Source organism: Protopterus annectens, chromosome 4.part1, assembly GCF_019279795.1.
Source record: "Protopterus annectens isolate FY-2018-M chromosome 4.part1, PAN1.0, whole genome shotgun sequence".
Classification (NCBI taxonomy): domain Eukaryota; kingdom Metazoa; phylum Chordata; order Ceratodontiformes; family Protopteridae; genus Protopterus; species Protopterus annectens.
Window position 1 is genome coordinate 849,498,668 of NC_056734.1, and position 26,138 is coordinate 849,524,805.

At 43.0% G+C, this 26,138-nt stretch overlaps 1 protein-coding gene across 1 annotated transcript in view; it reads left to right on the forward strand.

Annotated features, from left to right (window-relative positions):
* CTC1 (CST telomere replication complex component 1) overlaps window positions 1-26,138 on the forward strand; it is a 1,463,250-nt gene that overhangs the window by 232,169 nt on the left and 1,204,943 nt on the right. The window contains exon 5 of the mRNA XM_044070869.1: window positions 23,621-23,765. Within this exon, the coding sequence (XP_043926804.1) occupies window positions 23,621-23,765 (145 nt within the window). The remainder of the gene's footprint in view (window positions 1-23,620; window positions 23,766-26,138) is intronic.

The window sequence follows — 26,138 nt, forward strand, 5'->3', positions numbered from 1 at the left end:
ATTCTCATGGTACTATTGACCCATCTCCACATGACGAAAACTCAATGGTATGTATGAAATTGTTGGATCCCAGCACCTACATTCACTGAAGTCACAGTTGCCAGTGCAGCCCTTCTTAAGACAAGCATTACAGTGGTAGAGAGTACTGTTGAGTATCAATCCAGATCCCCACTTCTTCCCACCTGTTCTGGCTCAATTTGTCCAGACAGGTTTGTCCAACTTTGCTTGGGGAGATGTGTCTGTGGGAGTACAAGTGCGGTACTTCATACCTTGGATGTGTATGTGCACCAACAGCTCAGCTATTACCTTGACAGAATAAACCTCTTCTGGAAGGCCGAAAAGCTTTTTATTTCCTACACGAGCAAAGAAGGGTCAACCTGTCTTTAAGCGAATCATTGCATGATGGTTGTCCTCTGGTATTTTGTTTTTACACATCAGGTAAGGCAGATCCAAGCAAGATAAAGGTGAATTCCACTAGGGCCTTTCCCTTTTCAGTGGTGTATAGGAATGGAATGTACTCATGAAGTATTCTAGCAGCAACAACTTGGTCCTCTGTCCATACATTTATGAAGCACTTCAAGCTGGATGCTCTTTCTAGGTCCAGAGCAGGCTTTACTAGGACCATTCTTCAGGGGCTAACTGACCATCCTCCTTTTTGGATGTGTATGTAGTTTGGTGTTTGGGTTGCTGTTGAACTCTGCTCCACAGCCTGTACTGTTGTGTGTGGTTTGATTTTGTTGGTATTAAAACAGTAGGTGCTTGCAAAGCTTGTGTTTCCATCGTGTCTTCCTGCTGGTCCCCAGAAAACTTAAAAGGTCCTATTTGTGGGTTTGTAAGGCAGTCCCTATTCTGCCAGGTAATTGGTCCCTCACACCTACAGACAGGCAGTAGGATGGATTCTGAGCTTCAGTAGCCTGCCAGAGGGAGGGTAGCAGAACACTACTGCCCATATGCCAGTAAGGCAGTATGTTCTATGAACATCTACTGTTACAGGTAAGTAGGACATACACAACTGTACTTTTCACCTTATGCTCAAATGGATTTTGGACAAATATGTATCTGAGTGTTAGTGGGCTAGAAAGAAAAGCAGCACCTGCAAATCAGAGGTCTCAGTTTTGCTCTGGAAAATATGAGAGATCATTGTCTGTAAATGAGGTGGAAACAGCCTACTCCTATTAAAGGAGGTCAAGTATCTTGTTTGTGAATGGCTGTAGAAGGGATTGGTATAGTGACCAAGGTGTAGGTGCAGTAATGCAAGTACTGAATGCTTTTTTGAGATGGTGAAGTGCCTTGTATAAACACCTATACAAGTGTACAGACTCAGCTGTACCTGATAGATCAAAACAAGGTCCTCACAAAAAGGCAAGCCACCCTGGTAGACATTAGGCATAAATGTTTTATACAACAAGAGGAAGAAATTAATTCCCAAGAACAAGAGGGAACTGACTCAGCAGAGGAAGGACACCCTCCACAGCTTGAACAAGCAAATTAAATATCTTGTAAAGTCCTCTAAAGCCAATTACAACGCTAAACTAGCATCCCTAGCTAAGGATAACCGCAAGGTATTCTTTAGCTACTTCAGAAATCTAAAAGGGAAGGCCCAGCTTTGTGCCAAACTAGTAGTGAACGGTACCACTCATACTGACCTTGAGGACATCACCAACCTGCTAGCAGGCAGGCTTTGTGCAAACTTCACCCCCATCCCCAGCAGACATACCCCAAACCATACCGCTACCTAGTATTCTCAAAGAGCAGGTCATAACCACACTCCTCATGGCAAAAAAAACACAGCCTCTATGGGACCAGATAACATTCCATGCCGCTTACTAAATGGTCTAAACACGGCCTAGCTGAAGCACTTGGCATTCTCTTCAACCGCAGTCTAAGTACTGGGTTTGTCCCAGCAGAGCGGAGTACAGCAGCAGCAATTCCCTTGCACAAAGGTCATTAACCGACCCTGGGAACTATAGGCCCATAAGCCTAACCAGTTTTATCTGCAAGGCCATGGAGAGAATCATCATGGACCTTATCAACAAAGACACAGGTGACCTTCAAACTCTTTACCCGATCCAATATGGCTTTGTTAAGGGAAGATCATGCTTATTAAACCTGGTGGAGTTCTTTGAAAATGTATCCAAAGCACTGGATGAAGGCAAAACATACATACAGCCTATCTTGACTTAGCAGAGGCTTTTGGAATGATTCTCCACTCAGGCATCATTGAGAAACTCACCCAGCTGGGAATTAACCCATATGTCACTAGATGGGTAGCCAACTGGCAGACTAACAGCATGCATGCAGTCAAAGTTGGAGATTCCACCTTTACCAGCAAACCAGTTTGGTTACCAATGGTGTACCGCAAGGATCTGCTCTGGGCCCCCTACTGATTGGAATCTATTTCTCTGAATTCTAGGTGAAAATAGATAGCCCGTAGCTTACCAAGTTTGCCGATGACTGTAAAGTTGGTGCAATCATTGAGTCCCCAATGATGTTGACATACTACAAAAAGGGCTTATACAGACAAATGATTGGTGCCAAGGCCATGGACTTGACACATTTTTTTTTTTTGCATTTAGTTTATCATCCCTTTAGGCAAAGGAGCAGTCCCTGCAAATTGCAATATTAACAGTAACCCCCTTAGCTCAAACCCTGTGGTGAGAGATTTGAGAACATAGGTTAACAGCAACCTTAATTTCGATCACCATATGTCCACAGTGGTAAGGAAGGCCTTCTGCATTGCACACCTCATAAGTAAGTGCATCACATCCAGAGTTAAGGATATTATAACTTTCTTGTACTCATCCCTCATCAGACCACTAATAGAGTACAACATTGCCTTCTGTATATACTTCACCAAACTCCTGCAGCAACTCGAGAGACCTCAGAGGTTTCTCACCAAGAAATTTCAGGGCCTTCAACACATGACCTATATGGCAGACTGAAGGTCCTGTCACTGAACTCTGTATCTTATAGGCTGCTGACAAGTGACTTGAGTTTGGCCTTCTGAGCAGTCTCAGAGCCTGCCCTAATGGAAATGCTGCACATCCGCAAGTTAAATGGGACAGCATTCACTTGCTGTAGGGATCTTAACCTAGCCTGCAACATTAACAGGACATGCTGGAGAGACAGATACATCTCCCAGAGAATGCCACACCACTGGAACAAATTGCCAATTCACGTAAAACAGAGCTCCTCAATGACCCTATTAAAGTGTAACTTAGACAACTGGATCGGAGATTGTAAATTTATACTGGGGGTGTCACCTATGTCCCTCTTGGATAAGGGCAGTTGGTGCTGACCATAGACTTGCGCTGTAAATATAGACCATACAACTTGGTCAATAAAGGAACAAGGGTATAATGTGGCTAGGCTTATAAATGCCTTAGGGCCAATAGCCTAGTAACCTCCTATGAACGTTTGAACTAGATTATAGGATGAAGCTCCAAATTAACCTTTCAAACTCAGTCACAGTCTTTACCGTTCATCATGACTTTTTGGGTAATGACAGTAAATATGAGGTCACCGATACAAGATGTTGAAAAAGGAGAGCCTTTGCAAGGTAGCTGGCTTAGTCCTTCATGACAAAGTGAAGGTCTTGGTAATGTAGGAAGTTAAGAGTCCAGTCATTACTACTGCTGGTTGAGAAGTGGTGGTTTGGGTATAGGGCGCTTCCTATGTGCCTCCCACAGAAGGTGTACAGGCCATGGCCCCCTGAGAAGTAGCACTGGGTCAGAACCAGAGCACATTGGATGGATTATATTGCTGCTCTTTCAGAAATTGGAGAATGTTGCTGTGTAAGGGAAGTCTGGGCTGCCCTGCACAGTTTTCCTGTGCTGCAGCGCTTATCAGGCAAATAGACTTTGTTAAATAATAAATCATCTTATTCATTTTCATGAAAAGCGAGTTCAACATTTTACATACATCCGATTGTTGAAACATTTATATTGCATGGCTTTAACATTAAAGACTACATATGACTGGTGTACAGTCATCCTGGAATAAAAAGGTGGACACGCCATTGCATTACTGCATTCAGATTAAAATAATGATCATGTTTGTTACAGTGGTGCTTAAAGTAAAAACATATGCCAACCTGTTTTGATAATTCTTAAATTAGTCCATCAGACGTATATTAATAATTAAAAACCCAGTTCCCAGCTTGCGGTCAAATCATTCCTTGTACTGTTAGCATAGATAATTCTGATGCTGAGCTGCAGTCACTCCCAGTCTCGAGATTCAAGTCAATATACACTTAATGCTTCTCATTAATTTAATGTATTGGTTGTGTAGTAACTGCTATCAAATGTTAAACATTGCTGCTACTGATGCATTTTAGCAATAGTCCACAACTGGTTATGGGTATCACAGAATGTACCTACAGTGTGTGTTATTTGACCATTAGGGTGGAGTGGTAAATCCACTGATGACAACCCACAGGGCTGGATTGTTACTGTTATACTATATTAACAAAACAACAAAGTAGGAACCGTAAAAGTAAAGTGAAAATGCTTTTTTATTTGTAAAATACTACTCCCTTTCTTAAATGTTTTTGTATAATGCCAATCACGTCTTCCACTTTTTTTCCTGCATACCAATATACTGTGTATGCATACAGGGCTTGCATGGTCATGCCTGCACAGTATATCAGTGCAGTGCAAAAGACGCAATGTTCCATTTTGTTTTTGAAACTTTAATGTCTGGCATTCTTAACTAAAACAAATCTTCAATTATTCCAAGAAAATCAAACATTTCACGAGAGTGCAAAAATAGGAAGGAAATCATGGATATTTTGCAAAACTGTGGACAGCTGAGAGCTATAAATAGCAGTAGTGCAATTGATTATATTTGTAACTATTCCTCAGAACTTTCAGAATGTCCCTAATTTCTTTCATATTTGCTCTGTCTCTCATAAAATAGGTTTGAATGGTGTTATGCTGCATATGCCAGTAAAAAGTTGGGATGCTCAGCAATGTGTCAGTAAATGGACTTCTTTCTAAGGGTATGTGCTTGATTTATAATGGCACACTGATTGGGCTGTCCAATTAGCAGTCACATTTTTGAATGGTAATAACCCATTATTGTATATTGTCTTTATATTATGATAGCCATTGTGTCTAGTTTGAAGGTAATATATCTGTTATCACTCATCATTTGCAGTACTGAATGAATCTAAGAAAAAAATACAGGGTTATTCAAGGGTAAAGTAAATTATCTTCATGAAGGAGTTACCACTAAATTAACTCAGTTCTACTCGTACTCAACAGGGGTAAATAAAATGATCTGATGTTGTAAATTTTCATTCATTCCTCAACCACTGGGTTTGGATCCGACTCAACTGATACTATAGCTCGTGGCCAACTGAAACTCTTGAGCTCTTCCCTACCCATAATGAACCAACCCCTAACATACCTCAGATCTCATTTGCCGCTTTTTGCGTATAGATGTGGTCAGCTTGCTCTTGAGCATTTCTAGGGATAAGTGACATATTTTTTGTTTCTTAAGGCTTTTCTTCCTTAAATTATTTATTAGATAGTTGTATACTTGAGTACTGTTGTTACCATTGCTGGTATTCTCTTTCCTGTATCTGTAAAAACTTCTCTAATACCATTGTTGGTATTTCTTGCCCTTTTATCTTTTCTTCCTTACCCTAAAAAAAAAAAAAAAAAAAAAAATATATATATATATATATATATATATATATATATGTGTGTGTGCGTGTATGTGTGTGTGTATTTTTTATATCTTTTTTCTTTACCGATTAGTTGGATATTCTTTTTTGCAAAATGTCTGAGAAAGGATGTAAGCAGTGTAAAAAGTGCAGCCTTGTACTAACCTCCATGACCTTTGTGTTTATTGTTTGAACCCCGACCATCTTAATACTGATTGTGACATATGCAACAGCTTTATACAAGTGCTTTAGCAGACAGGCAAAACAAATTAATTTTGAAAGGGTTACTGCTGACCTCCTTTTCAGAAGCCATATCTTGAACTCAAACCTCCAAAACATCACCAAAAAACACTCCTAAAAAGTCCCTAAAGGAGTTAGGTTCTTCCACTTTATCCACGGAGCCTCCCCTCAAAAAAGCAAGATCAGATCTGAAGCAGTCTGGATCCAAGATATCTGTTACACTTCCCAAGATGCCATTGAATCAGAGTTCTTTGGCTCTGAAGATTCTTCCTAGCATCCAAAATTCTCCATCGATTGACTCTGTTTCTTCAAGACTTCCATCTCCCTTCCTCGAGAGATGGCAGTCCAAGTCACCATCCAGTCCATCTTGTTTTTCCAGAAGTTTCACAGAAGCCGACGTGGGGAGAATGATGAAGTTGTTCCTCTCACTGCAAATACAGATGGGGTTCTTCTGGCTCCGACCCCTTTAGGTCAGGAAGCCTTTGCTAGATCTAACCCTTCAGTAATTACTCCTTCTCCGATCTGACGCGTCATTTCAGAATCCTTGGATCTGAGTCTGTAGAGACAATCTGGTTCAGATCCAAGAGTACTGATGTCCTCGGATCCGAAGGTTTTTCTGAGTGGACCGGTTCCAATGAGTTCGGAACCAAGTGGTTCTCAGATCCGAAGTGTTGGGGTCGACTCAGAAGTTTTCGGAGCCATCTGTGCCCCTCAGAGCTTCAGCCCTGGACAGCTTGGCTCCGGCCTCTGCCTTGGGTAGGTTGCCTTTGGGGCAGACATAGCTGGTGGGACAGAAGCTTGGTTTTTCAGTTCCATCGGCTTCCTTCTCCCCGGGACAATCTGCCTTCGAGGTAGTGGAGAGAGAGTTCTCTGCTTAGGCAGGACAAAGGGTCTCTTCCCCCCTCGATCTACCTTCTGTGTCCCAGGAGTGTTTGCGCCAAGAGCATATCCACAGGGGCAGCCAGTCCTTACCCTCCAGACCACCCACTAGGGCCTTACCCTCTCTTCCGATACTTCCCTGGAGCATCCCACTGAGGAAGTACCCAGGAAGAAGAAGTGGAAAAGGAGGCACTTGGATTCCCCTCAGGAATCTATCATGGAAGACACAGGTTTTGATGAATAGGAAGGGTCCTCAGATCACCACCTGAAGACATCTGGAGATCCTAAAGCAATGGGGTGGTTGTTACTTCGAAAATCCTTCCCCAGAGGAATCTGTGTTTCTGGAGACATTTGGATCTGGCCCGTCTACCTCCTGGGTAACTCTGCCCACTGATTAGCTCATTGATTTGATCTCTCAGCAGGTGTGGAAGGAACCTGATGTGGATGAACTCATCCCCAAAAGACCAGGCCGAATTCTGGCACCCCCTGACAGAAAGGGAACACTGGAGCAAGGTAGTGCCTGTAGATGCCATGGTCGTGGCGGTGGCCACAGAGAAGGAACCTGCGGAGCAAAGTTCCACTCTTCATGCCCCTAATAGAGAGTTCAGGACATTAAACAGTTCAGAAGTGTCTATGCTTCAGCGACCTTTGCTCTTAGATCACTGAATTACCTGACACACTTTACAAGGTTACCAAGGAGTTGTCAAATACTCTGTCAGGGTCCACTACTGTAGAGGCTCAAGCTATGGTAGCCTCACAGTTGGCAACCCTTCAATCCATCTCCAACTCATCCATGAGGCATATCTCCCATGCAGCTGAGGGTACCTCAAGGGCAGCAGATTCGGGCATCTCAATGAGGAGACATGCCTGGAAGTGCTTGTGGGACTTTGTGGAGTCCTTCAAGTCTTCTTTCATCAATGCTTCTATTGACAGATCTTCCCTGTTTGGTCCAAAAGTGAAGGATACTTTCTCCAGGTGCAAGAAGCATGGAAAGACTCTCTCTGCTGTAAGAATATGTTTTTTGACCCCCCCCCCCCCCAGGACCTTTTCTAGGAACCAACGCAGGGGACAAAAGATGTGGTATAAAAAATCCCAGGGATGTCCTTCATGGATGCATCTGCAGTCATAACAAGTGGGTTGTCCTGTCGTCAGGCAGCCCTGCAGTCGGCCGGATTCCAAAGTCCGGGTCCGGCTTCGGCTGATGTCGCACTCCTCCCGACGTCATCTCTGTTGGTCTTCGGGTATAAAAGCATCAGCCGACGCCATTTTCCTCAGTCTTTCTTGCCGCGTGGCGCCCGAAGCAGAAGCTGTTCGCAAGTGCCGGTCGGTCGGATCCAGAGATTACTTCTACCGAATACTACTTCGAAGACTTCTAAAGCTAAGTACCCCGTTGGGGACTCTTTCTTGCCTCAGCCGATGTCAGAAAAAGTTAACAACTGTTTAACCTGTGGGAAACAAATACCTCATAAAGATTTCCACTCATACTGTCTGCCTTGTTTAGGCCCAGCCCACGACGTAGCTGCCTGTTCGGCCTGTGCTTCTTTTAACCGACGAACGCTTAGGCGTCGGTCGGAGTTTGCAGAACAGTTTTTCGGTACTGATTTTGCGTACATTATGCCGTCGGATCCTCCGACTACCCCCAAAAAACGCAAAGATAAAGACCGACACTTTCGCGGTCCGCGGTTTCGGCGAAACCACGGTAAAGCAAACCGAGTGTCTCGGTTTCGGCGAAACCGAAAACTGCTCAAAGTACAGCTGAACCTATTCTAACAACTGAGGCCCCTGCTACAACTCTTGAATCGACCTCAGAAATTTTACCCACTACGGTGGTTGACTTATCAGACACCATCCCCTTGGATGTCTCTACCCCAGCACGTGGTGCTGCTAGGCCTCCAGCTGCCATGTCCATTAAGGCCTTCGCCAGGGCTAAAGCAGCCAAGACTACTAAATCAGTGCCTGTTAAACCCCCCACATCCAGGCCCTCTTCCAGTTCTCAAATGCTTTCTTTGGCAGAAGATTTAATTTCCTTAATTAGAGGATCTCTACCTCACCCAGACAGGGCCTCTCAGCCCCCTGAGAAGAGACCTAGGGCAGAGCCCCCTGAGCCAGTTTCTACTGATGATTCTGCTGATGAATCAGACATAACTGATCAGCCTGAGGCTCCCTTCTCCAATTTTGAAGATTCGGATGCTGAAGAATCCATTCCAGCTGCTTCCCCACCAGAAGAATTCTCCTTTGGGGAAACCTTGCATGCCATGCGAGAACAGTTCCAATGGCAGCAACAGGATTTTTCAGACTCCAGAAAAAGACTTAGGACCTTTCTGCACCTCCCACAGCACAGGCCCTTAGCTATACCTCCTGTTCTTTCTGTGGTGGATGATGCTTTCAATGATGTTTGCTCCGCTCCAGATTCTTTACCCCCAGCCCCTGCCAAACCAGACAGATTTTACAGGGTGCCAGATACTCATCACCACCTTTACAAGGCCCCACTTGCAGACCCAGAAACTATATCCCAGGGTCCCAAGGCAGTAGCCGCGACCACAGCTAAAAACCCTATTCCTTCTGAAAGGGAAGCAAGGTCACTAGACAGATGGGGTAAAAAGGTCTACACTTCAGCTACTCTCTCAGCTAGAGCTTTAAACTGTCAGTTTCACATGATTCAATACCAAGAGTTTATGCTTGATCAGTTAACTAAAAAACTAACCACTGATGAATCTCTTGATAAGAAATATATATTAGAGATGGTAAATAACATACAACAGGTTAGCAACCATCCCTTAAAATGTGGCTATGATGCACTGGAGGCTTCATTTAGATCAGCCATGACAGGCACAGTGATAAGAAGGCATGCATGGCTAAAGGAACAAGCTCTACCGGATCATGTTAAAGCTAAGTTGCTAGATGCTCCTATGGACAAGACAAGTCTGTTTGGTACACCTGCCCAGCAGGTTATGAAGAAAATGGAAGAAAAGGCAAAATCTGTTCAAACTGTTAAAGATTTCTTGCAGGTTCAACCCCCAAGGTTTAGCAGGAACTGGCCTGCCAAAAATTGGTCCTTTCCTGACTCCACAAAATTTCAAAGGGTTAGAAATAGACGTTCCAGAGGCAGAAACCAATCCAGAGGAGGTGCCTACAGAGGACGACAGTGGCAAGGTAACAACAGAGGCACAGACACAGCCACTGCCACTACATCAGCACAACCGCAGTGACTTAATCCTAAATCCGCCTACCAGGGAACAAATAGCAGCCCTCTAGGCGGAAAGTTAACCTTATTTTCAAAGAACTGGCACTACATAACAAAAGACAAGTGGATTTTACAAACCATAGATCAAGGTTACCGGTTTCACTTCCACACTTTACCAGTCAAAAGAGGAATGCCAAATCTACCTCCAAATCAAAAACAGAGGCTCTACGCCAGATAATGGAGTTAGCAAACATGAGAGCTGTGGAAAGAGTGCCAACAACAGAACAAGGAAAGGGTTCTACTCCAGACTATTCCTAGTTCCAAGAAAGGAAAAAGTTGGAGACCAATTCTCGACCTGTCCACCTTAAATACATACATCATTGTCCCAAAATTCAAAATGCTGACCCTACAGCAACTTCTTCCCATGCTGGGCAAGGAGTCTTGGCTGGTAACTCTAGATCTCAAGGAGGCATACCTGCACGTCCCCATTCGACCAATCTGCAGAAGATACCTCAGATTTCTTGCAGGATCAGAGCACTATCAATTCTCAGCATTGCCCTTTGGCTTATCTACTGCCCAGAGTATTCACAAAATGCCTGGCATCAGTAATCGCCATTGCAGACTACAGGGAATTCAAATTTACCCATACCTGGACGACTGCCTGCTACAAGGGGACAACAAAAGCAAGCTGACAACAGATTTACAAAGGGTCATTTACTTGCTACAAGGACTGGGATACACAGTCAACTTACAAAAGTCAAGACTGATACCATCCCAAACAAGGACTTTCTTGGGCGCGGAATTGGACACAGTACAACAAATGGCATTCCTGACTACAGAAAAACAAAAAGAACTTCCTCTTTACTTCTTGGCACTAACAAAACTGAACAAGTTAACAGCAAGAAAAGTTCTACAGGCCTTGGGCTACATGGCATCATGCATAATCTTGGTCCCATTTGCCAGACTACATATGAGGAAACTACAGTGGTACCTAAAGAATTTATGGTCCCAACACAGACACAGTCTAGAAACAGAAATCCCACTAATTCCATGCTTAAAACAGGAGTTCCTATGGTGGGCTCAGGCATGCCAGTCAAACCCAGGCCTACCCTTTCGCAGATGTCAACCAAGCCAGACCATCACAACAGGCGCTTCAGACCTAGGATGGGGGCCCACATGCTGGACAAATGCGTGCAAGGATTGTGGACACAGGATCAACTTCACCTGCACATCAATCTAAAAGAAATGCTGGCAGTAAAAATGGCAATCCAAAAGTTCAAACCATTTCTCAAAGAGGGCCAGTTGATGATAAGGACAGACAACACCACGGTCATGTGGTACATCAACAAACAGGGAGGCACTCATTCATACCCCCTATGCAGAATGACCTTGGAGCTGTGGACCCTGGCACTCAGCTACAACATTCAGTTGCAGGCAATATTTGTACCAGGGAAAGACAATACTCTGGCAGACATATTAAGCAGAACCACTTCGGATGCCCACGAATGGAAGCTGCACCCGGACATCTTCAAGACCATCTCGAAGAAATGGGGAATGCCACAGATAGACCTATTTGCATCACCTCTCAATTGCCAGCTCAAAAAATTCTGCACAAGGACATTCCACCCACTAGCATGGAAAGTGGACTCACTCTCCTTCAACTGGAAAGGCCTAACAGCATATGCATTCCCACCTCTTCCTTTGATACACAAGGTACTGCTAAAAATAAGGGAAGAACGTCCAAGGATAATCCTGATAGCTCCAAACTGGCCAAGACAACACTGGTACCCACTACTGAAGAGCATGTCTCGGAACAATATGTGGCCAATACCACTGATGCCTTTGATGTTAACTCAGAACAACTACAACATCATACATCCAAACCTAAAAACGCTGCAACTGACTGCATGGAACATCACATAGCAACAGCTAATCCAGAACTTTCCCAGAGAGTTAAAGACATTATTCTTGAAGCACGCAGACCTTCAACAAGAAGGAACTATGCTGGAAAATGGAAAAGGTTTGTCATTTGGAGTACGGAAAGAGGAAAGATGTGTCAAACATAGATATGCCTAACATTCTGGAGTATCTGGCCGAACTTCTTCATTCAGGCCTGTCCTACTCCTCCATCAAGATACATGCATCAGCTATTTCAGCAGAATACAGCTTTGATCCACCTGTTTTTTCGCACCCTTTGCTCAGGCAGTTCCTCAGAGGAATCAAGAATGTAAAACCTCCAAGGAAACCACCATTACCAGCTTGGGATTTAAACTTTGTGCTAGAAAAGTTGACACTACCACCCTTTGAACCAGCAGCAACAGCAGACCTACAACACCTGTCATGGAAAACTGTTTTCCTACTGGCAATTACTTCAGCAAGGAGGGTTTCAGAACTACAGGCCTTAATGGCAGTGCAACCCTTCCTAATCTTCCACCAAGATAGAGTGTCCTTGAGGACTAATCCTACATTTATGCCCAAGGTGGTATCCAGAGTGTCTTTAAACCAGGCAATCCACCTACCTACCTTCTTTCCCAACCCACAAAACAGAGGGGAAAGAATACTGCATACCTTGGATGTACATAGACAGCTACGCTACTACTTGGACAGAACAAAAAATAGCAGAAAGACTGACCAACTCTTTGTAGCCTATGCAACAGCAAGGGAAGGAAAAGCTATTTCCAAACAGACAATCTCCAAATGGATAGGAAATTGCATACGATACTGTTACTCCTTCCATGGAAAACCAATTCCACAGAACATAAGACCTCATTCTACAAGGGCAACAGCCACTACCACAGCCTTCTTACGAGGAGTGGCAACCAAAGACATTATTGAGGCGGCTACTTGGACCTCCGTGCATACATTTGCCAAGCATTATAATTTGCCTCTTTATTCCAGATCCCGAGCAGGGTTTGCCACTGCTGTACTACAAGGGATCCTAAACACACCATAATCTACTTTTATCCTCCTCCCCTAGTTGGCTATGGTATTCTACCCACTTGTTATGACTGCAGATGCATCCATGAAGGACATAGTACAGTTTTGTACCTACCATAAATGTAGATGTCCGAACTGGATAGCATCTGCAGTCAGGATTACCCTCCCTCCTTCCCCTCTGTGGTACTCCTAGGGTGTTTACCCTCCTAATAGCTAGCTTTTGGGGGGGAGTCTTTTATGGTGTATTTGTTTGTATATATGTACATATATGCTTATTGCTGTGTTTACCTCCATCTATTTGGAAACTTTGGCATCTATCCAAATTTTTAGCCTGCAAGAGGGCTACTGGCATCTGGGGCAAGAAACACTGAGGAAAATGGCGTCGGCTGATGCTTTTATACCCGAAGACCAACAGAGATGACGTCGGGAGGAGTGCGACATCAGCCGAAGCCGGACCCGGACTTTGGAATCCGGCCGACTGCAGGGCTGCCTGACGACAGGACAACCCACTTGTTATGACTGCAGATGCTATCCAGTTCGGACATCTACATTTATGGTAGGTACAAAACTGTACTTTCTTTCCAGGATCCATGTGGAGATGGTTCCCCAGAGGCAGAGGGAGGAGCACTAATGGAAGATGCCTCCCAAGTGTCAGAGATGGCCCGCAAAACCAGGGGTCTAGAAACGCTTTCTGTGATGGGCCATACTAGCACTCCTAAAAGGAGGTCTGATTGTCCCCCTCTGAAGGCAATCAGCGGTCACTTGTCCTGGCATCAGAGACCCTGGCTAGATATCACAAAAGACACTTGGGTGCTGAGGATTATTAAGAGGTTATATAATTCCATTTTCCCTTCCATCTGAAATTCTACAAAAAATTCCCAGCATTCCACCCAGTCAGAGAAAGAAATTCAAATACAAAAGCTGCTAGAAAAAATAGTCATCCAAGATGTCCTGTCAGACCAGACAGAATCCGGAACTTACTCAAGATTATTTTTTGTGCCAAAGAAACAGGGAACTGGAGACCAATGTTGGATCTCAGCAACTTGAAGTAGTCAGTTTGCTTGTCAAAGTTTTGGATAGTAATGGTTTAGTCCATACTGTCCTTTCTTGACAAGGACAATTGGATGTGCTCAGTAGACCTTCAGGATGTATACTATCACATAAAAGTGAACAGATGGTCCAGAAGATTCTTATCCTTCTGGCTCGGAGCCAGTCATAACCAGTTCAGAACTCTGCCTTTGGTCTCACCACAGCCCCCAGGGTCTTCACCAAATGCATGACTGGTTGCAGCTCACTTGAGGCTGCAGGGATTCCAGGTGTTTCTGTATTTACATAACTGGCTCGTTACTGCCCTGACCAGGCATCTACTCTTAATAGCAAGAAAGCAGGTACTCCAAACTTGCTGCATTCTAGGGATCACAATAAACTACAAAAAATCTCAGCTGCATCCGTCACAAACACTGAGATTCATAGGAGCACATTTCAGTACAGTATTTGCGTCAGCTTCACTTCCCTTAAACAGAGTTCAAACTTGAAGATTCCATGTCGCAAAAATTATTCACATCACCAAAATTTTAGCCAGACTATTTTTTCAAGCCTTGGGTCAATATTGGTAGTCATAATTCTTGTTCCTCTGGCATATCATATGAGAATTCTTCAGCTGATTCTGGCATCCCAATGGTCAAGTCTTTATCAGAAGATGTCAGTTCAAATAAGGGTCACACAGACGTGCAAGAAATACCTTTGGAGGTGGATAAGGTCAGACCAGCTTTTACAAGGCTGTCTGTTCATTCTCCCTCAACCCAAAGCCATAGTCACGATGGATGCTTCCCTGGTTGTGTGGGTGGGGGGCACTTCTGGGAAAAGCAGTCCAAGGCAGTTGGTCCCCGGAAGAGGCCAATGTGCATGTAAATGTCCTGGAGATGAGCGCAGTGCTTCTAGCATTGCAAGCCTTTCAGGATGCTTTCCCTCTGGGAGCAATTGCGATCCAAATGGAAAATATGTTAGTAGTTTAGTACATCAACAAACAAGGAAGAACCAGGTTTTACCTCTTGTGTAGAGAATCCCTCAGAGTGTGGCAGTGGGTGATCTCATCCAACAGCTTTCTGATAGCAACACACATTCCAAAGAAGTCCAGCGTGATAGCAGACAAATTGAGCAGGTCCATTTTTCTATCTCACGAGTGGTCTCTCAACAGAAAAAAATGATGGAGGCGATTTTCAGTCATTGGGGCTAGCCATGCTGCGATCTTCTTGCATCTCCCCTCAACAGCAAATGCAGCAGGTTCTTTGCCCTTATCCTACCTCAGGGACAGTCGCTGAGAGACTCTCTAGTCCATGTTTGGTCCTCTGGTCTCCATTATGCTTTTCTTCCTCTTCCTCACATCCCCAGGTTTCTTCAGAAAGCACTTAAGACCACAGTGATCCTCATTGCTCCCTTCTGGCCTCATCAAGTGTGTTTGCCTTTCCTTTCGTCTCTCCTAACATGCCCTCCTTGGAATCTGGATCTCAGTCCAGACATCCTATCGCATCCATCAGGGCAGATTCACCAGAACATTGCAGACCTCGTGCTAACCACATGGCTTCTCCAATTTCAGTGATGGTTAGACTCACCAGGCTTTCCTCCCCAGTCTGAAAAATCCTAATCTCATCTCAAACCTTCGACTAGGAAGATTTTTTTCTTTTTGGGCTAATCAGAGGAAGTTAGATTCTTTCACTGCCCCATTTCCAGCTATCCTAGATTTCCTTGCCTTGATTTTTCAAGAAATGGCAAGTTTTTCCACTATTGAAGTTCAGTCAGCAGCTATATCCAACTTTCACATTGGAGATAATACTTCCCCTTTAGCATCATTTAAATTATGCAAGGTTTTTCTTAAGGGTACCTTTCTACTTAGACCTCCCATAAAGGACACTACTTCTTGAGACCTTACTATGGTTTTGAAAACTTTAGTGCATTCTCCCTTTGAACCATCAACTAAAGTAGATCTCCAGTTTCTTTCCTGGAAAACTGTCTTTCTGGTAGCTATTACTTCCGCAAGATGAGTATTTGAATTCCAAACACCATCTTCCAAACCACAGTATCTGATCTTTCATAAAGACAGAGTTATTTTATTCACAAATCCTTCCTTTTTACCAAAAGTTGCCTGTGGATCCAGTATCAGTCAAGTAATCAGTTTGCCAGTTTTCTTCCCCAAATTTGAAAATAAAGGGGAATACACCCTTCATCTTCTAGATGTACATAGAGAACTTAATTTTTACCTTCACAGGACCAAGGAGTTTCGGAAGTCTGATCAATTATTTGTCTCCTTCACTAATAAAGTGGGAAAACCACACTGGCTAAATGGATAACAGATTGTATCTCCTGTGTGTATTCTTTGGGAGGCATTACTTTACCAAGACAGTCAGAGGCATATTCAGGCAGGCCAATGTCAACGTAGTCTACCTTTTAGGCTAGAGCTTCAACTGATATTTGTGCAGCTTCCACATGGTCTAATTCCTGTACTTTCATTATTCATTACAAATTGGACAACATTTCCAGAAACAGCTGCCTTTGGTTCCGTGGTTCTCCGGAACATCCTTCCATGAGGACCACCCAGGGTTACCATAGCTGGAGACTCTGTCCCACATGTTGGGGAATGAATGAAAATGACAACATCAGATAAAGAAGTTCTGTACTCACCATAATGTTCCATCTTTGTTGTCCATTTTCATTCTTCCTCAACCCCCTCCCCCGTCCATGTCTTTGGCAGAGACGTAATGGAATTTTCATAAGGACCATAGTTCCTATTTGAGCTCCTGATCTTTCAGGTGCCACTTTTCTTTCATAGCTTTGTTGTTGTACTTATGGTTAGAATATATATAAGAGCAGCAAACTCAGTCTGAGGCGTTGCAGTGGTCAGGGACATTATGGGTATGGAAGTATCTTGAGAGTGGTGTCCTAGAATGTATAGAAGATGGACAGGTTGGATCCAAACCCACAAGTTGAGGAGAATGAAAATGGACAACACAGATGAATAGTTATAGTGAGTACATAAATTCTTTTTTTCTCTCTCCTAGACTGGGTCCTTTACATCTGTTCTTGATTTACCTTACCAATTATCTATCCTTCCTCAGCTGGATTCCTATATGGTACACTTAGCTTGCCTTGACTGGGGAAGGAGGGATCAAACTGCCACAGAATTGGTGACCAGGCTTTTTAGGAAGGCAGCCTGTGCAGTGACGAGCAGTGGTTGCTTGCCTCTGTGGTGTCATCACTTTGTGTTCTGTATGGGATTTTGTGTGTGTGTGTGTGTGTGTGTGTGTGTGTGTGTGTGTGTGTGTGTGTGTGTGTGTGTGTGTGTGTGTGTGTGTGTGTATATCTTGTTAGCAGTATCTCATGGAGCAATTGTCATTGGTTCAGCCATTCTTTGAGGTAAATAAGTGGTCATCTGATGCTCAAGACTTTTTATACCTGGGCCGTAATCGTTTGGGAGTGTAGATGCTATGCCATTATGCCATTCTGGCACAAAAATGGTGTTACAATTATGGATGAATGAATGTAAAAAGAACTGTGAAAGTATGATAACTTTATGAATCTAGCTTCTTCTGTGAGTTTATTTTGTCATTTGAACATCATCAAAATACCTGATGAATTTTAATTACATTTACACAGCTTTTTAAGACTAAAGTAGCTGTTACTTTCAGATTTTGCTTTTGTTAGTGTTACAGAAGTAGTAATGAGAAAGTACAGTTGTGTAAAATCTTACCATAATGGTAGATGTCCTTGCCTTCACTGCTGCAATATTCATTACATATGGGATTCCCTGCTGAGGAAGTCCAACGTCCGGCCAGTCTACTAAAGCCTACCATTGCTTTAAGGTATGCTGAATATCAGCCAAATGCTCCTCGCGTAGGATAGGGCATAAAGGTGACATTCAGGCATACCATCCTCAGAATTGATTGCCCCAGTAGGAATACCAGTCCAAGGAAAACCAAAGAGGACCTACACATCCAGGAAGGAAAAAGACTAGGGGGATGGAGGGAGGGAGTGAATACTGCAGCGGTGAAAGCAAGGACATCTAGCATTATGGTAAGAGTTTACACAACTGTACTATGTCCTTACAATCACTGCAGCACTATTCTTAACATATGGGAGAGTGCCAAAGCTCAAGAAGAAACTTTGGAGGAGGAAGCAGCAGTAGAGCCCTCTAAGAAGCCATAAAGAATGGCATTAGCAAACCCAGCTTTAGCTGTGGAGATACCATCCAGCTTGTAGTGTTTGGTAACAGTATGCACAGAAGTTCATGTAGCTGCTTTTAAGAACAGATTAGTGTCTAAGCCCTTGAAAAAGGCACCAAAAGAAGCCATAGCTGTAGTGGATTGAGCTTTTACAGAAGAAGGAAGGCTCTTGCCATGAGAAGTGTAACAAAAAGAAAGAGCCTTTGAAATCCAAGTAGAAATAGTTTGCTTAGAAACAGCCAATCTTAAAAGTCTAGTATGAAAGGAAACAAACAACTGATCAGATTTTCTGATAACTTTAGTCTTATCCAAATAAAATGTGAGCTACCTATGCACATCCAAAGTATGCAGCACCCTCTCACTGTCAGATTGCGGCGAGGGAAAAAAGTAGGCAAATTAATAGACTGATTAACTGACAACTCATTAACCACCTTAGGCATAAAAGAAGGATTAATACGCGAGGACCCCCTGTCCTCATGGAATAAAAAAAAAGGCAGACAAGCCATAAGGGCTTGCAGCTCAGATACCCTTCTATCAGAAATAAGAGCTAACAAAAAAACTGTCTTCCAAGAACAATGTTGCAAGGAAGCTGAAACAGCAGGCTCGAAAAGAGCCTGAGTCACTTTCTTCAGGACAAAAATTAAGATCCCAGGGAGGAGGAACAGGCTTCCTGGAAGGTCTAATATTAAGGACATCTTTAAAAAATTGCTTACCCTCAAATCTAGAAGTTAAAGGAGGAGTTAAAGGCAGACAAGCACAAAGAGGTGATGAGTGGTCCTTAACAGAAGAATAGCGCAAACCAGCATTGAGCAACTCACACAAATAAGAAAGAACCAAAGGAACATCCACAGTAAGTGGGTCCATGTTATGAGAGACACACCAAATAGAATACCTCTTCCATTTAGATAAGTAGGATTTCCTAATAGTAGGTTTCTTGGCCTGCTGCAGGACCTGCACCACATCCTCAGAAAAAAGGTGTCTATGAGGAATCAAAGCTCTGTCACCCAAAGTGTCAGACAAAGCGTGGACAGGTGGGGATGGATGAGAGATCCCTTGTCTTGTGTGAATAGATCCACCCTGTAAGGTAACTTGTGATGATTGCCTTTGGCTAGATGCAGAAGTAGAGGGGAGCAGTGCTGTCGTGGCCAAAAGGGAGTTACCAACAAGATTTTGGGAGCATCCTGTTGAATGTTGAACAGGACTTTCAGAATGAGAGGAAGGGGAGGAAATGCATAAAGAAACATCCCTCTCCAAGAAAATGAGAGGGCATCCACCTTCCAAACCAGAGGACCTAGGGCCGAAAACAGAAGAAGTTGATTGTTCACTAGTGTGGTACTCCTCAAGTAAATCTATTTGCCTCCCCTCTGAACAATGTCCAGAAACACATCCCTGTGAAGCATGTAGTCATGGGATTGAGTGAAGGACCTGCACAGAGTATCTGCCACAATGTTCTGATCTGAAGGAATATAAACTGCCTGAAGAGTCACTTGATACTTGACAGCCATATCCCATACCAGAAGTGCCAGCTGGCAAAGAAGTTAAGATCTTGCTCCCCCCTGTTTGTTGATATACCACATAATTGTGGTATTGTCTGTGAATAGCTTGAGAGGCCCCGGAGAGAAAAGAGGATAAAAGGCCTGAAGAGCCAGCATAAGAGGTTTCATATCATTGATGTGCTCCTTCTGCTGATGAGGCAACCACACTCCCTGTACCTTCAGGAAACCAAAAGTTATTCCCCATCCCACATTTGAAGTGTCTGTGAACAGAGGGAAGTGGGGGATGAAAAGTGAGCCCTGGATTCAGAGACAACTGCTGAATCCACCAGAGAAGTTCCTTCTTGAGACAAGGAAGAAGAGGAACTGTAAAGTGTAGAGGATGAGCATGTTGAAGCCAGGCTGACTTCAGAAACCACTGGAACTTCTTTGTGTGGAGTTTGGGCAGAGGGAGTATTGGACTGGTGGAAGCCATGAAACCCAGAGTTCTGAGAAACTCCTTGGCTGTAATGGACGCAAGAAGGAAGAAGAGTTTGAAAGTAAGAAATTAGAGTTAAGGCCTTTGTAAGAGGCAGGGATGCTAGCTTTGGCACCGTCTGAATCTTGCAACCCAGAAAGACATGATCCTGAGAAGGAGTCGGGGAAGACTTTTTGAAGTTTATCATGAACCCCAGGCTCTGTAGAAGAGAAATGGCAAAAGAAAGATTTTGCAAAAGGACCTCCGGTGAGGATGCTTGAATCAGCAGATCGTCCAAGTAAGGAAATATTTGGATCCCTTGAAGCCTGCAAAAAGGAATCACAGGAGTGAGGCATTTGCTGAACACCCTAGGGGCAGTAGAAAGGCCAGAGGGCAAAGCACAGAACAGAAAATGCCAGGAAGCAACAGAGAAACATAAAAACTTCCTGAAAACAAGATGAATTGGAATATGGAGATAAGCATCCTTGATATACAGAGACAGCAGAAAAGCCCGCGGGAGCAAGAGAGGAAACAGAATCTGAAGGGACAACATCCAAAAGGGAAGACACCTTCAGAAAAGTGTTTAGATAAAAGAGGTCTAGAGTTGGTCTCCAAGTACCCTCTTATCTGGGCACTAGTAAAATCCTTGAATAAAACCCTTTCCCCTTTTGGGACATAGGCACCTCTTGAATAGTACCCTGAGACGAGATCTCTAATTACCTCTGGGGGAAAAAAGTTATTGTTCCCGAGGAGGCTGAGGAATGCCCATAAAAGGAGGATGGCTTATCTACACCATGAATTACCCGTGACAAATGATTGACAGAACCCAAGAATCCTGAGTGATTTGAAGCCAAATAGGAAGAGAAAGAAAAAGGCGAAGAGAAAGAGGGATGTGGCTGGGAACAGGAAGGTAGTCAGACACCACCTTGTTTGTCAGGAAAGGAAGGCTTCTGAATCCCTGCAGTCTGCGTGGTCTTTGCAAGAGGAGCTCATTTACCACCCTTTTTACCTTTAGCAGGAGGGTGAGATTGCCTATGAACAAAGGCTGGCTTAGAAGGGTAGTTTCTCTGAAATTTAGGCACAGGAGAAACAAACACATTTAAGCTTCTGTAAGGCTTTCTCCTTGTCCTGTAGAGACTTGAGCAGCAGCCACTTCCTGAAACCCAAGTTTATTATCCAGAGGAGCATCCATTAATTTAGCTGTAATATTATCAGGTAAAGAAGAATACCTTGTCATTACTGAACCAAAAGCAGCAGCCCTAGAAGAGGCATCTGCTGCATCATAACTACATTTGATCGAATTACAAATTATTGAGAGGAAGTCACTAGCAAGGAAAGAGCAGAAGGTTTACTCTGAGTCTGGAAGATCAGGAAAAAAGCTGACAGGTCTGAGAAAGAAGAGCCAACACATACCTAGATGTATGGCTTTGATAATTAATTGCCATAAAGGCTAAGGTCGCTGAAGTATAAACCTTCTTATCCAGCCTGTCCATGGTTCTGCTGCCCTTATCAGAAGGCAGTAACTTGGATGAAGGAAGCAATTGAGATGGCTTATCAGAGGCTACAGACACCACAGAGGGATCAGCAGCAGGGCATTTGAGCAAAAAGCAATAATCCTCAGGCACCCTATAAAACCTATCGGGCTTGGGAGCTCAGTGCAGAGAATCAAGTACTTAAAGGCATTGGAAAAAACATCCAGTAAAGCAGCCAAAACAGGATATCTGCAGGTTTAGGAGATTCCATTTGCAGTAACTCCTAGTACCTCTTATGGATATCAGAGACCTGAGCACAGTCCCACTTAAATTCTGTCATCCTAGAGATTGTGTCCCCAAAGAAAATTTCCTCATAAGGAGTATCAGGACTATTCGATTCCTCTTCTCTGACCCATAGTCCAAAGGAGAAGGAATCTTATTAGAATAGGTAAGGGATTCTTCATCAGAATCTAACTCTTCCTCGGAAGAATTGAGTTCCCTACCCCTTTTAAGTGAAGGAGAAGAGGACCAAGGAGGAGCAGGAACTGAAACCCCTTGAAGAGAGGCCTTAATAACATTAAAGCATTAAATAATGAGTAAAGGCCTGCCACTCAGTTTGTGGATCCCTAGGAGCAGAAGAAACTTTTTTAGTTTTCTGTTCCTTTCTTAAGGGAATAGCCATCCTAGAAAACTAGGAAGGCTCTGACTCAGGACAGCATTTGACAACCATAGTAGGAACTTCTTCCCTAATGAGAATCTGCGGAACTCCCTTGGCCCCTTGGAAACGATCAACCCTGGTTCCCCCTGAACGTCCAAAATGGATGCCTGCAAAGCCTCGTCGGATGTGCTGCCCACCAGATTCTCGCCAGCCTCCAACCTGGCAAGACAAAGAAATCTGCCTGGCAAAGGCTGGACAGCAGAAAATTCCTGCCTTAACTTTTTCACCTTCTTCCCTGATGGCTGACCCTCTGGGTGGGAAGTTCCTTCCATTGTATCTTTAGCAAGATGCTTAAGACACTGGTTCTCAATATACAATGAAAGGGAAGAAAGCTTACTATGAAGAGTTTTCAGAATGAACACCTGACAAATCGAACAAGATGTATGGTCGTGAGAAGCTGCTAGGCAAAAGAAAAACACTTATAGTGGAATCTGTCTTCCACACTGGCATTTACCCTTCCTAGATGGCATTAACCCCAAACAGCACCAAAAATTCAAGAAAAACTAAAACAATCCCAGCTGGGTACTTGTCTGCAATGGTGAGGACTTCAGCAAACAGGAGTAATCACAAAAATCCAGTAAAAATGGCAGAAAACTGATGTAGGCAAACAGATCGATGGTTTGAAACTGTGTTTGGAATGGCAGCAAAGAAGTTCTGAGGATGATGTGCTTGAAAGTCACCTTTATACCCTACGCTATGTGAGGAGCGTTTGGCTGACATTCAGCATACCTTAAAGCAGTGGTAAGCTTTGGCAGACTGGCCGGACGTCGGGCTTCCACAGCAGGGAGTCCCATACGTAATGAATACTAGAGCGGTGAATGTAAGGACATCTGCAGTTGATGTTTCATATCTTAGTTTTATCACTAGTGTGAGGGACACATGGAAATATAACTTTTCAATTCTTAAATTAAGAATTGTCATCTCGGTGGTTCAAATTGTGGCAGTAAATATATTTTTCTTCCAAGTTGCAGTGACTTTTGGTTAAAAATTTCTGTAAAACTAAAGCCTTTTTGAGAAGATAGCTTTAGTTTTCGCAGTTAGTGAATGGTACTCTGGGTTCAGAATTCCTTGTTTTGAAACTCTAGGTTTATTGGATAGTAACTCCATGTCCTTGCTCTACTACAGTAGTATTAAGCATTTTATTCTATCGGTTACTGCTCTCTGTTAGAGGGAAGAAGGTTATTGATTTCCAGTGATCATTAGTTTGTAAACACACAGTTTTATACCATTGGATGTAAACAAAATTTGTTGAACATTCAGGACATTTTCCAAATGTTGGACTGGACTAGTTGGAAGGAGCTTACTTAGCTTTATCTCGCTTTATATCACATCTTTTACTTTTTTTTTTTTTTTTAGGTTCAGGTGCACTAGAAAAGTGGATGTAGCAGGAGAGCTGGCCAGAGTTAGTCCCCTTCTTCATATCAGAAGGAAAACTTTTTTCTTTTTCTTTCTGAAACCTATTGCCAGTAGTGTTGGTCCTGCTGTTCCTGTAATAGTTCAGGTAGGTATCTGACCCTGTTTTTTTTCCTGGAATGCTATTACAGTCACTTTTACTGGCAGATTGTAAAGTTTTTAGGGTTAGGACTATAGAACCAGAAAATTAACAAGTCACTTAATATACATGTGAGTGAATATGAATAAAAATCCTAGAGTAAGCAAATGCTGTTAATTGTGACATTGTGACTTAGGAAAAGTTTTTATGTATATTAGGCAAGCAAAAGTATACACAGTCATATATGCAGTGTATAAAAACGACATAACTTTATGCAGTCTGTTGTATACTACAGCTATTATCTGTAAATAACTGGAGGTGAAACATTTTATAACAACGTATTTTGTATTGTGCATACTGGGGGAAGGTTATTTCAGATGTTAGCAATATAATTTGGAAACATTACATTACTCTGTTGAAGGTTTGCTGTTGGTCTTCTGTATGAGCTACATTACTTTGGAGTATAGATGCCTTGATTAAGAGTACCAGAAGAGAATTGGATGGGGGGGGGGGGGGTCGAGTCTGATGGATTAAAGCAAGTATGTGAGAAAAATAATAGTAGAAGGTTGAGTTTGTGAGAGAATGATAACCATCCTGGTTTCTTGTGTCCTTCACAGTGGTGGGTCTTGGTGGGATTAAGAGGGTGACTCTAGTACATTGGTTGCGTATCTTTTGTAGTGTGGATGAGTTTGTGGACGAAAGATAACCAGCTTAGATTCTTTTTTTTTTTTAACCTTGTTACTTCGTTTTTTTGTTACCATTCAGTTGATCCATTCATTACTCCCGTAGGGGTGAAAACCTGGCCCATTCCTTTCACATGTGAGGCAAGATCTTTATAGCCCATTTGTTTCTTGCTCAGAGTGATAGCCCTGTCTTCAGGAGGTAAGACTCCAGGCAACTGACATGAGCTATGATTATACAGACTAACCAGCACTTAGCTCCCTCCCTGTAGGTGGCTGTAACTTCACAGTTGTTGCTAACAGATGTGTGTATGTGTGTGTGTATATATATATATATATATATATATATATATATATATATATATATATATATATATATATATAAAACCACACTTGTCAGCCCCAATCAATTTAAGATATCACTGTGTAGAATATAATCATGCCTACTCCAAGGATGGGCAACCTGACATCAGCAGTTTACTCCCATTTCCCTCACCTGGCTTCTGCAGTGTCTGTGTTGCTAATGAACATAGGTTTCTGGCTTATAGTTAGAGCTTTACCACTGTTTGCCATGGAGTCTGGTCTAACCAGCTTAGGTTCTTGCGTATTTCCCAGTGGTGAGTCTTGGAAGAGACTAAGAAGGTGACTCTGATGCATTGTTGTACATACAGTTTGTAGTGTGGAGGTTTTACTGCCAACTTCTTGAGGAATCTTTATTTTAGATTGCTTTGTTTTATGATAAATGTACTAGAGTCTAAATGATGTGGGTTCTGGAACTGGATAAGCCAGTCCAGGAGAGGTAGTGAGTGGCCATCATTTGCTTATATATTCTGGGGGAGGGATTGGTACATAGCGTCTGATGGAACAACAGCTGCGGTTTAGATTGCAGGTGTATATTTCATGTGAGAAGGTAGGATGTGGGGGGCATGAGCCTGCTAAGGAAAGCTTTGCTGTCAACATCAGCAGTCTGGAAGTGCACATTTCTGCAGGAGCTGAGTGTAACCGGAATTGTGCTGCACCTGCCATCCAAGAAGGTGGAGAGGGTATGAGCAGTAAAAGTCTCCTGACTCTCTATAGGTTGACAGCCCATGATCCCTGATTCTTTCTTCCTGTGCACGGTGTGTTTGGATGCTGGGAAATGGCAAGTGAATAAAAAAGGACATGGGGCTTAGTGATTGCAGAAAGAAAACCATGGTACAAAGGCGGGTTAAAAAATCTTGAATAAGAAACTGAGTTATAAATCATAGGTAATAGTAACTGAAATTCCCCACCAGGAACTGAGGAAGATACAAAACTGCAGGATGATGATTAAGGCTGTTCAGTGTTCTCATGTGTAATACTTGGAGCTAGAATTGGTAGTGGTCGTTTTTTTGACACGAGACAATGTCTGCAGCTGGTCTGAGGAGGACTTGGCAAGCGTCTGCATCTTACTCTGTGTGATGGAGTGAGTTCACCTTTACATCAAATGAAGTTTAGAAGAGAAAAGTGCAAAAGGAAATATGTACGGCAAAAAAAATGAATTGGAAACAGTAGCATTTGCTGGTGAGGGAAGAGGGGATTATGTGTTTTTTTAATTCCTGTAATTTGAATGATCACTTAAGACATAGGTAAAGATGCATTTATATAAAAGAAAACAAGTCACGTTAACATCACATACATTCTTTTATACAATTATCATCAATCCAGCATTACATAATTTGCT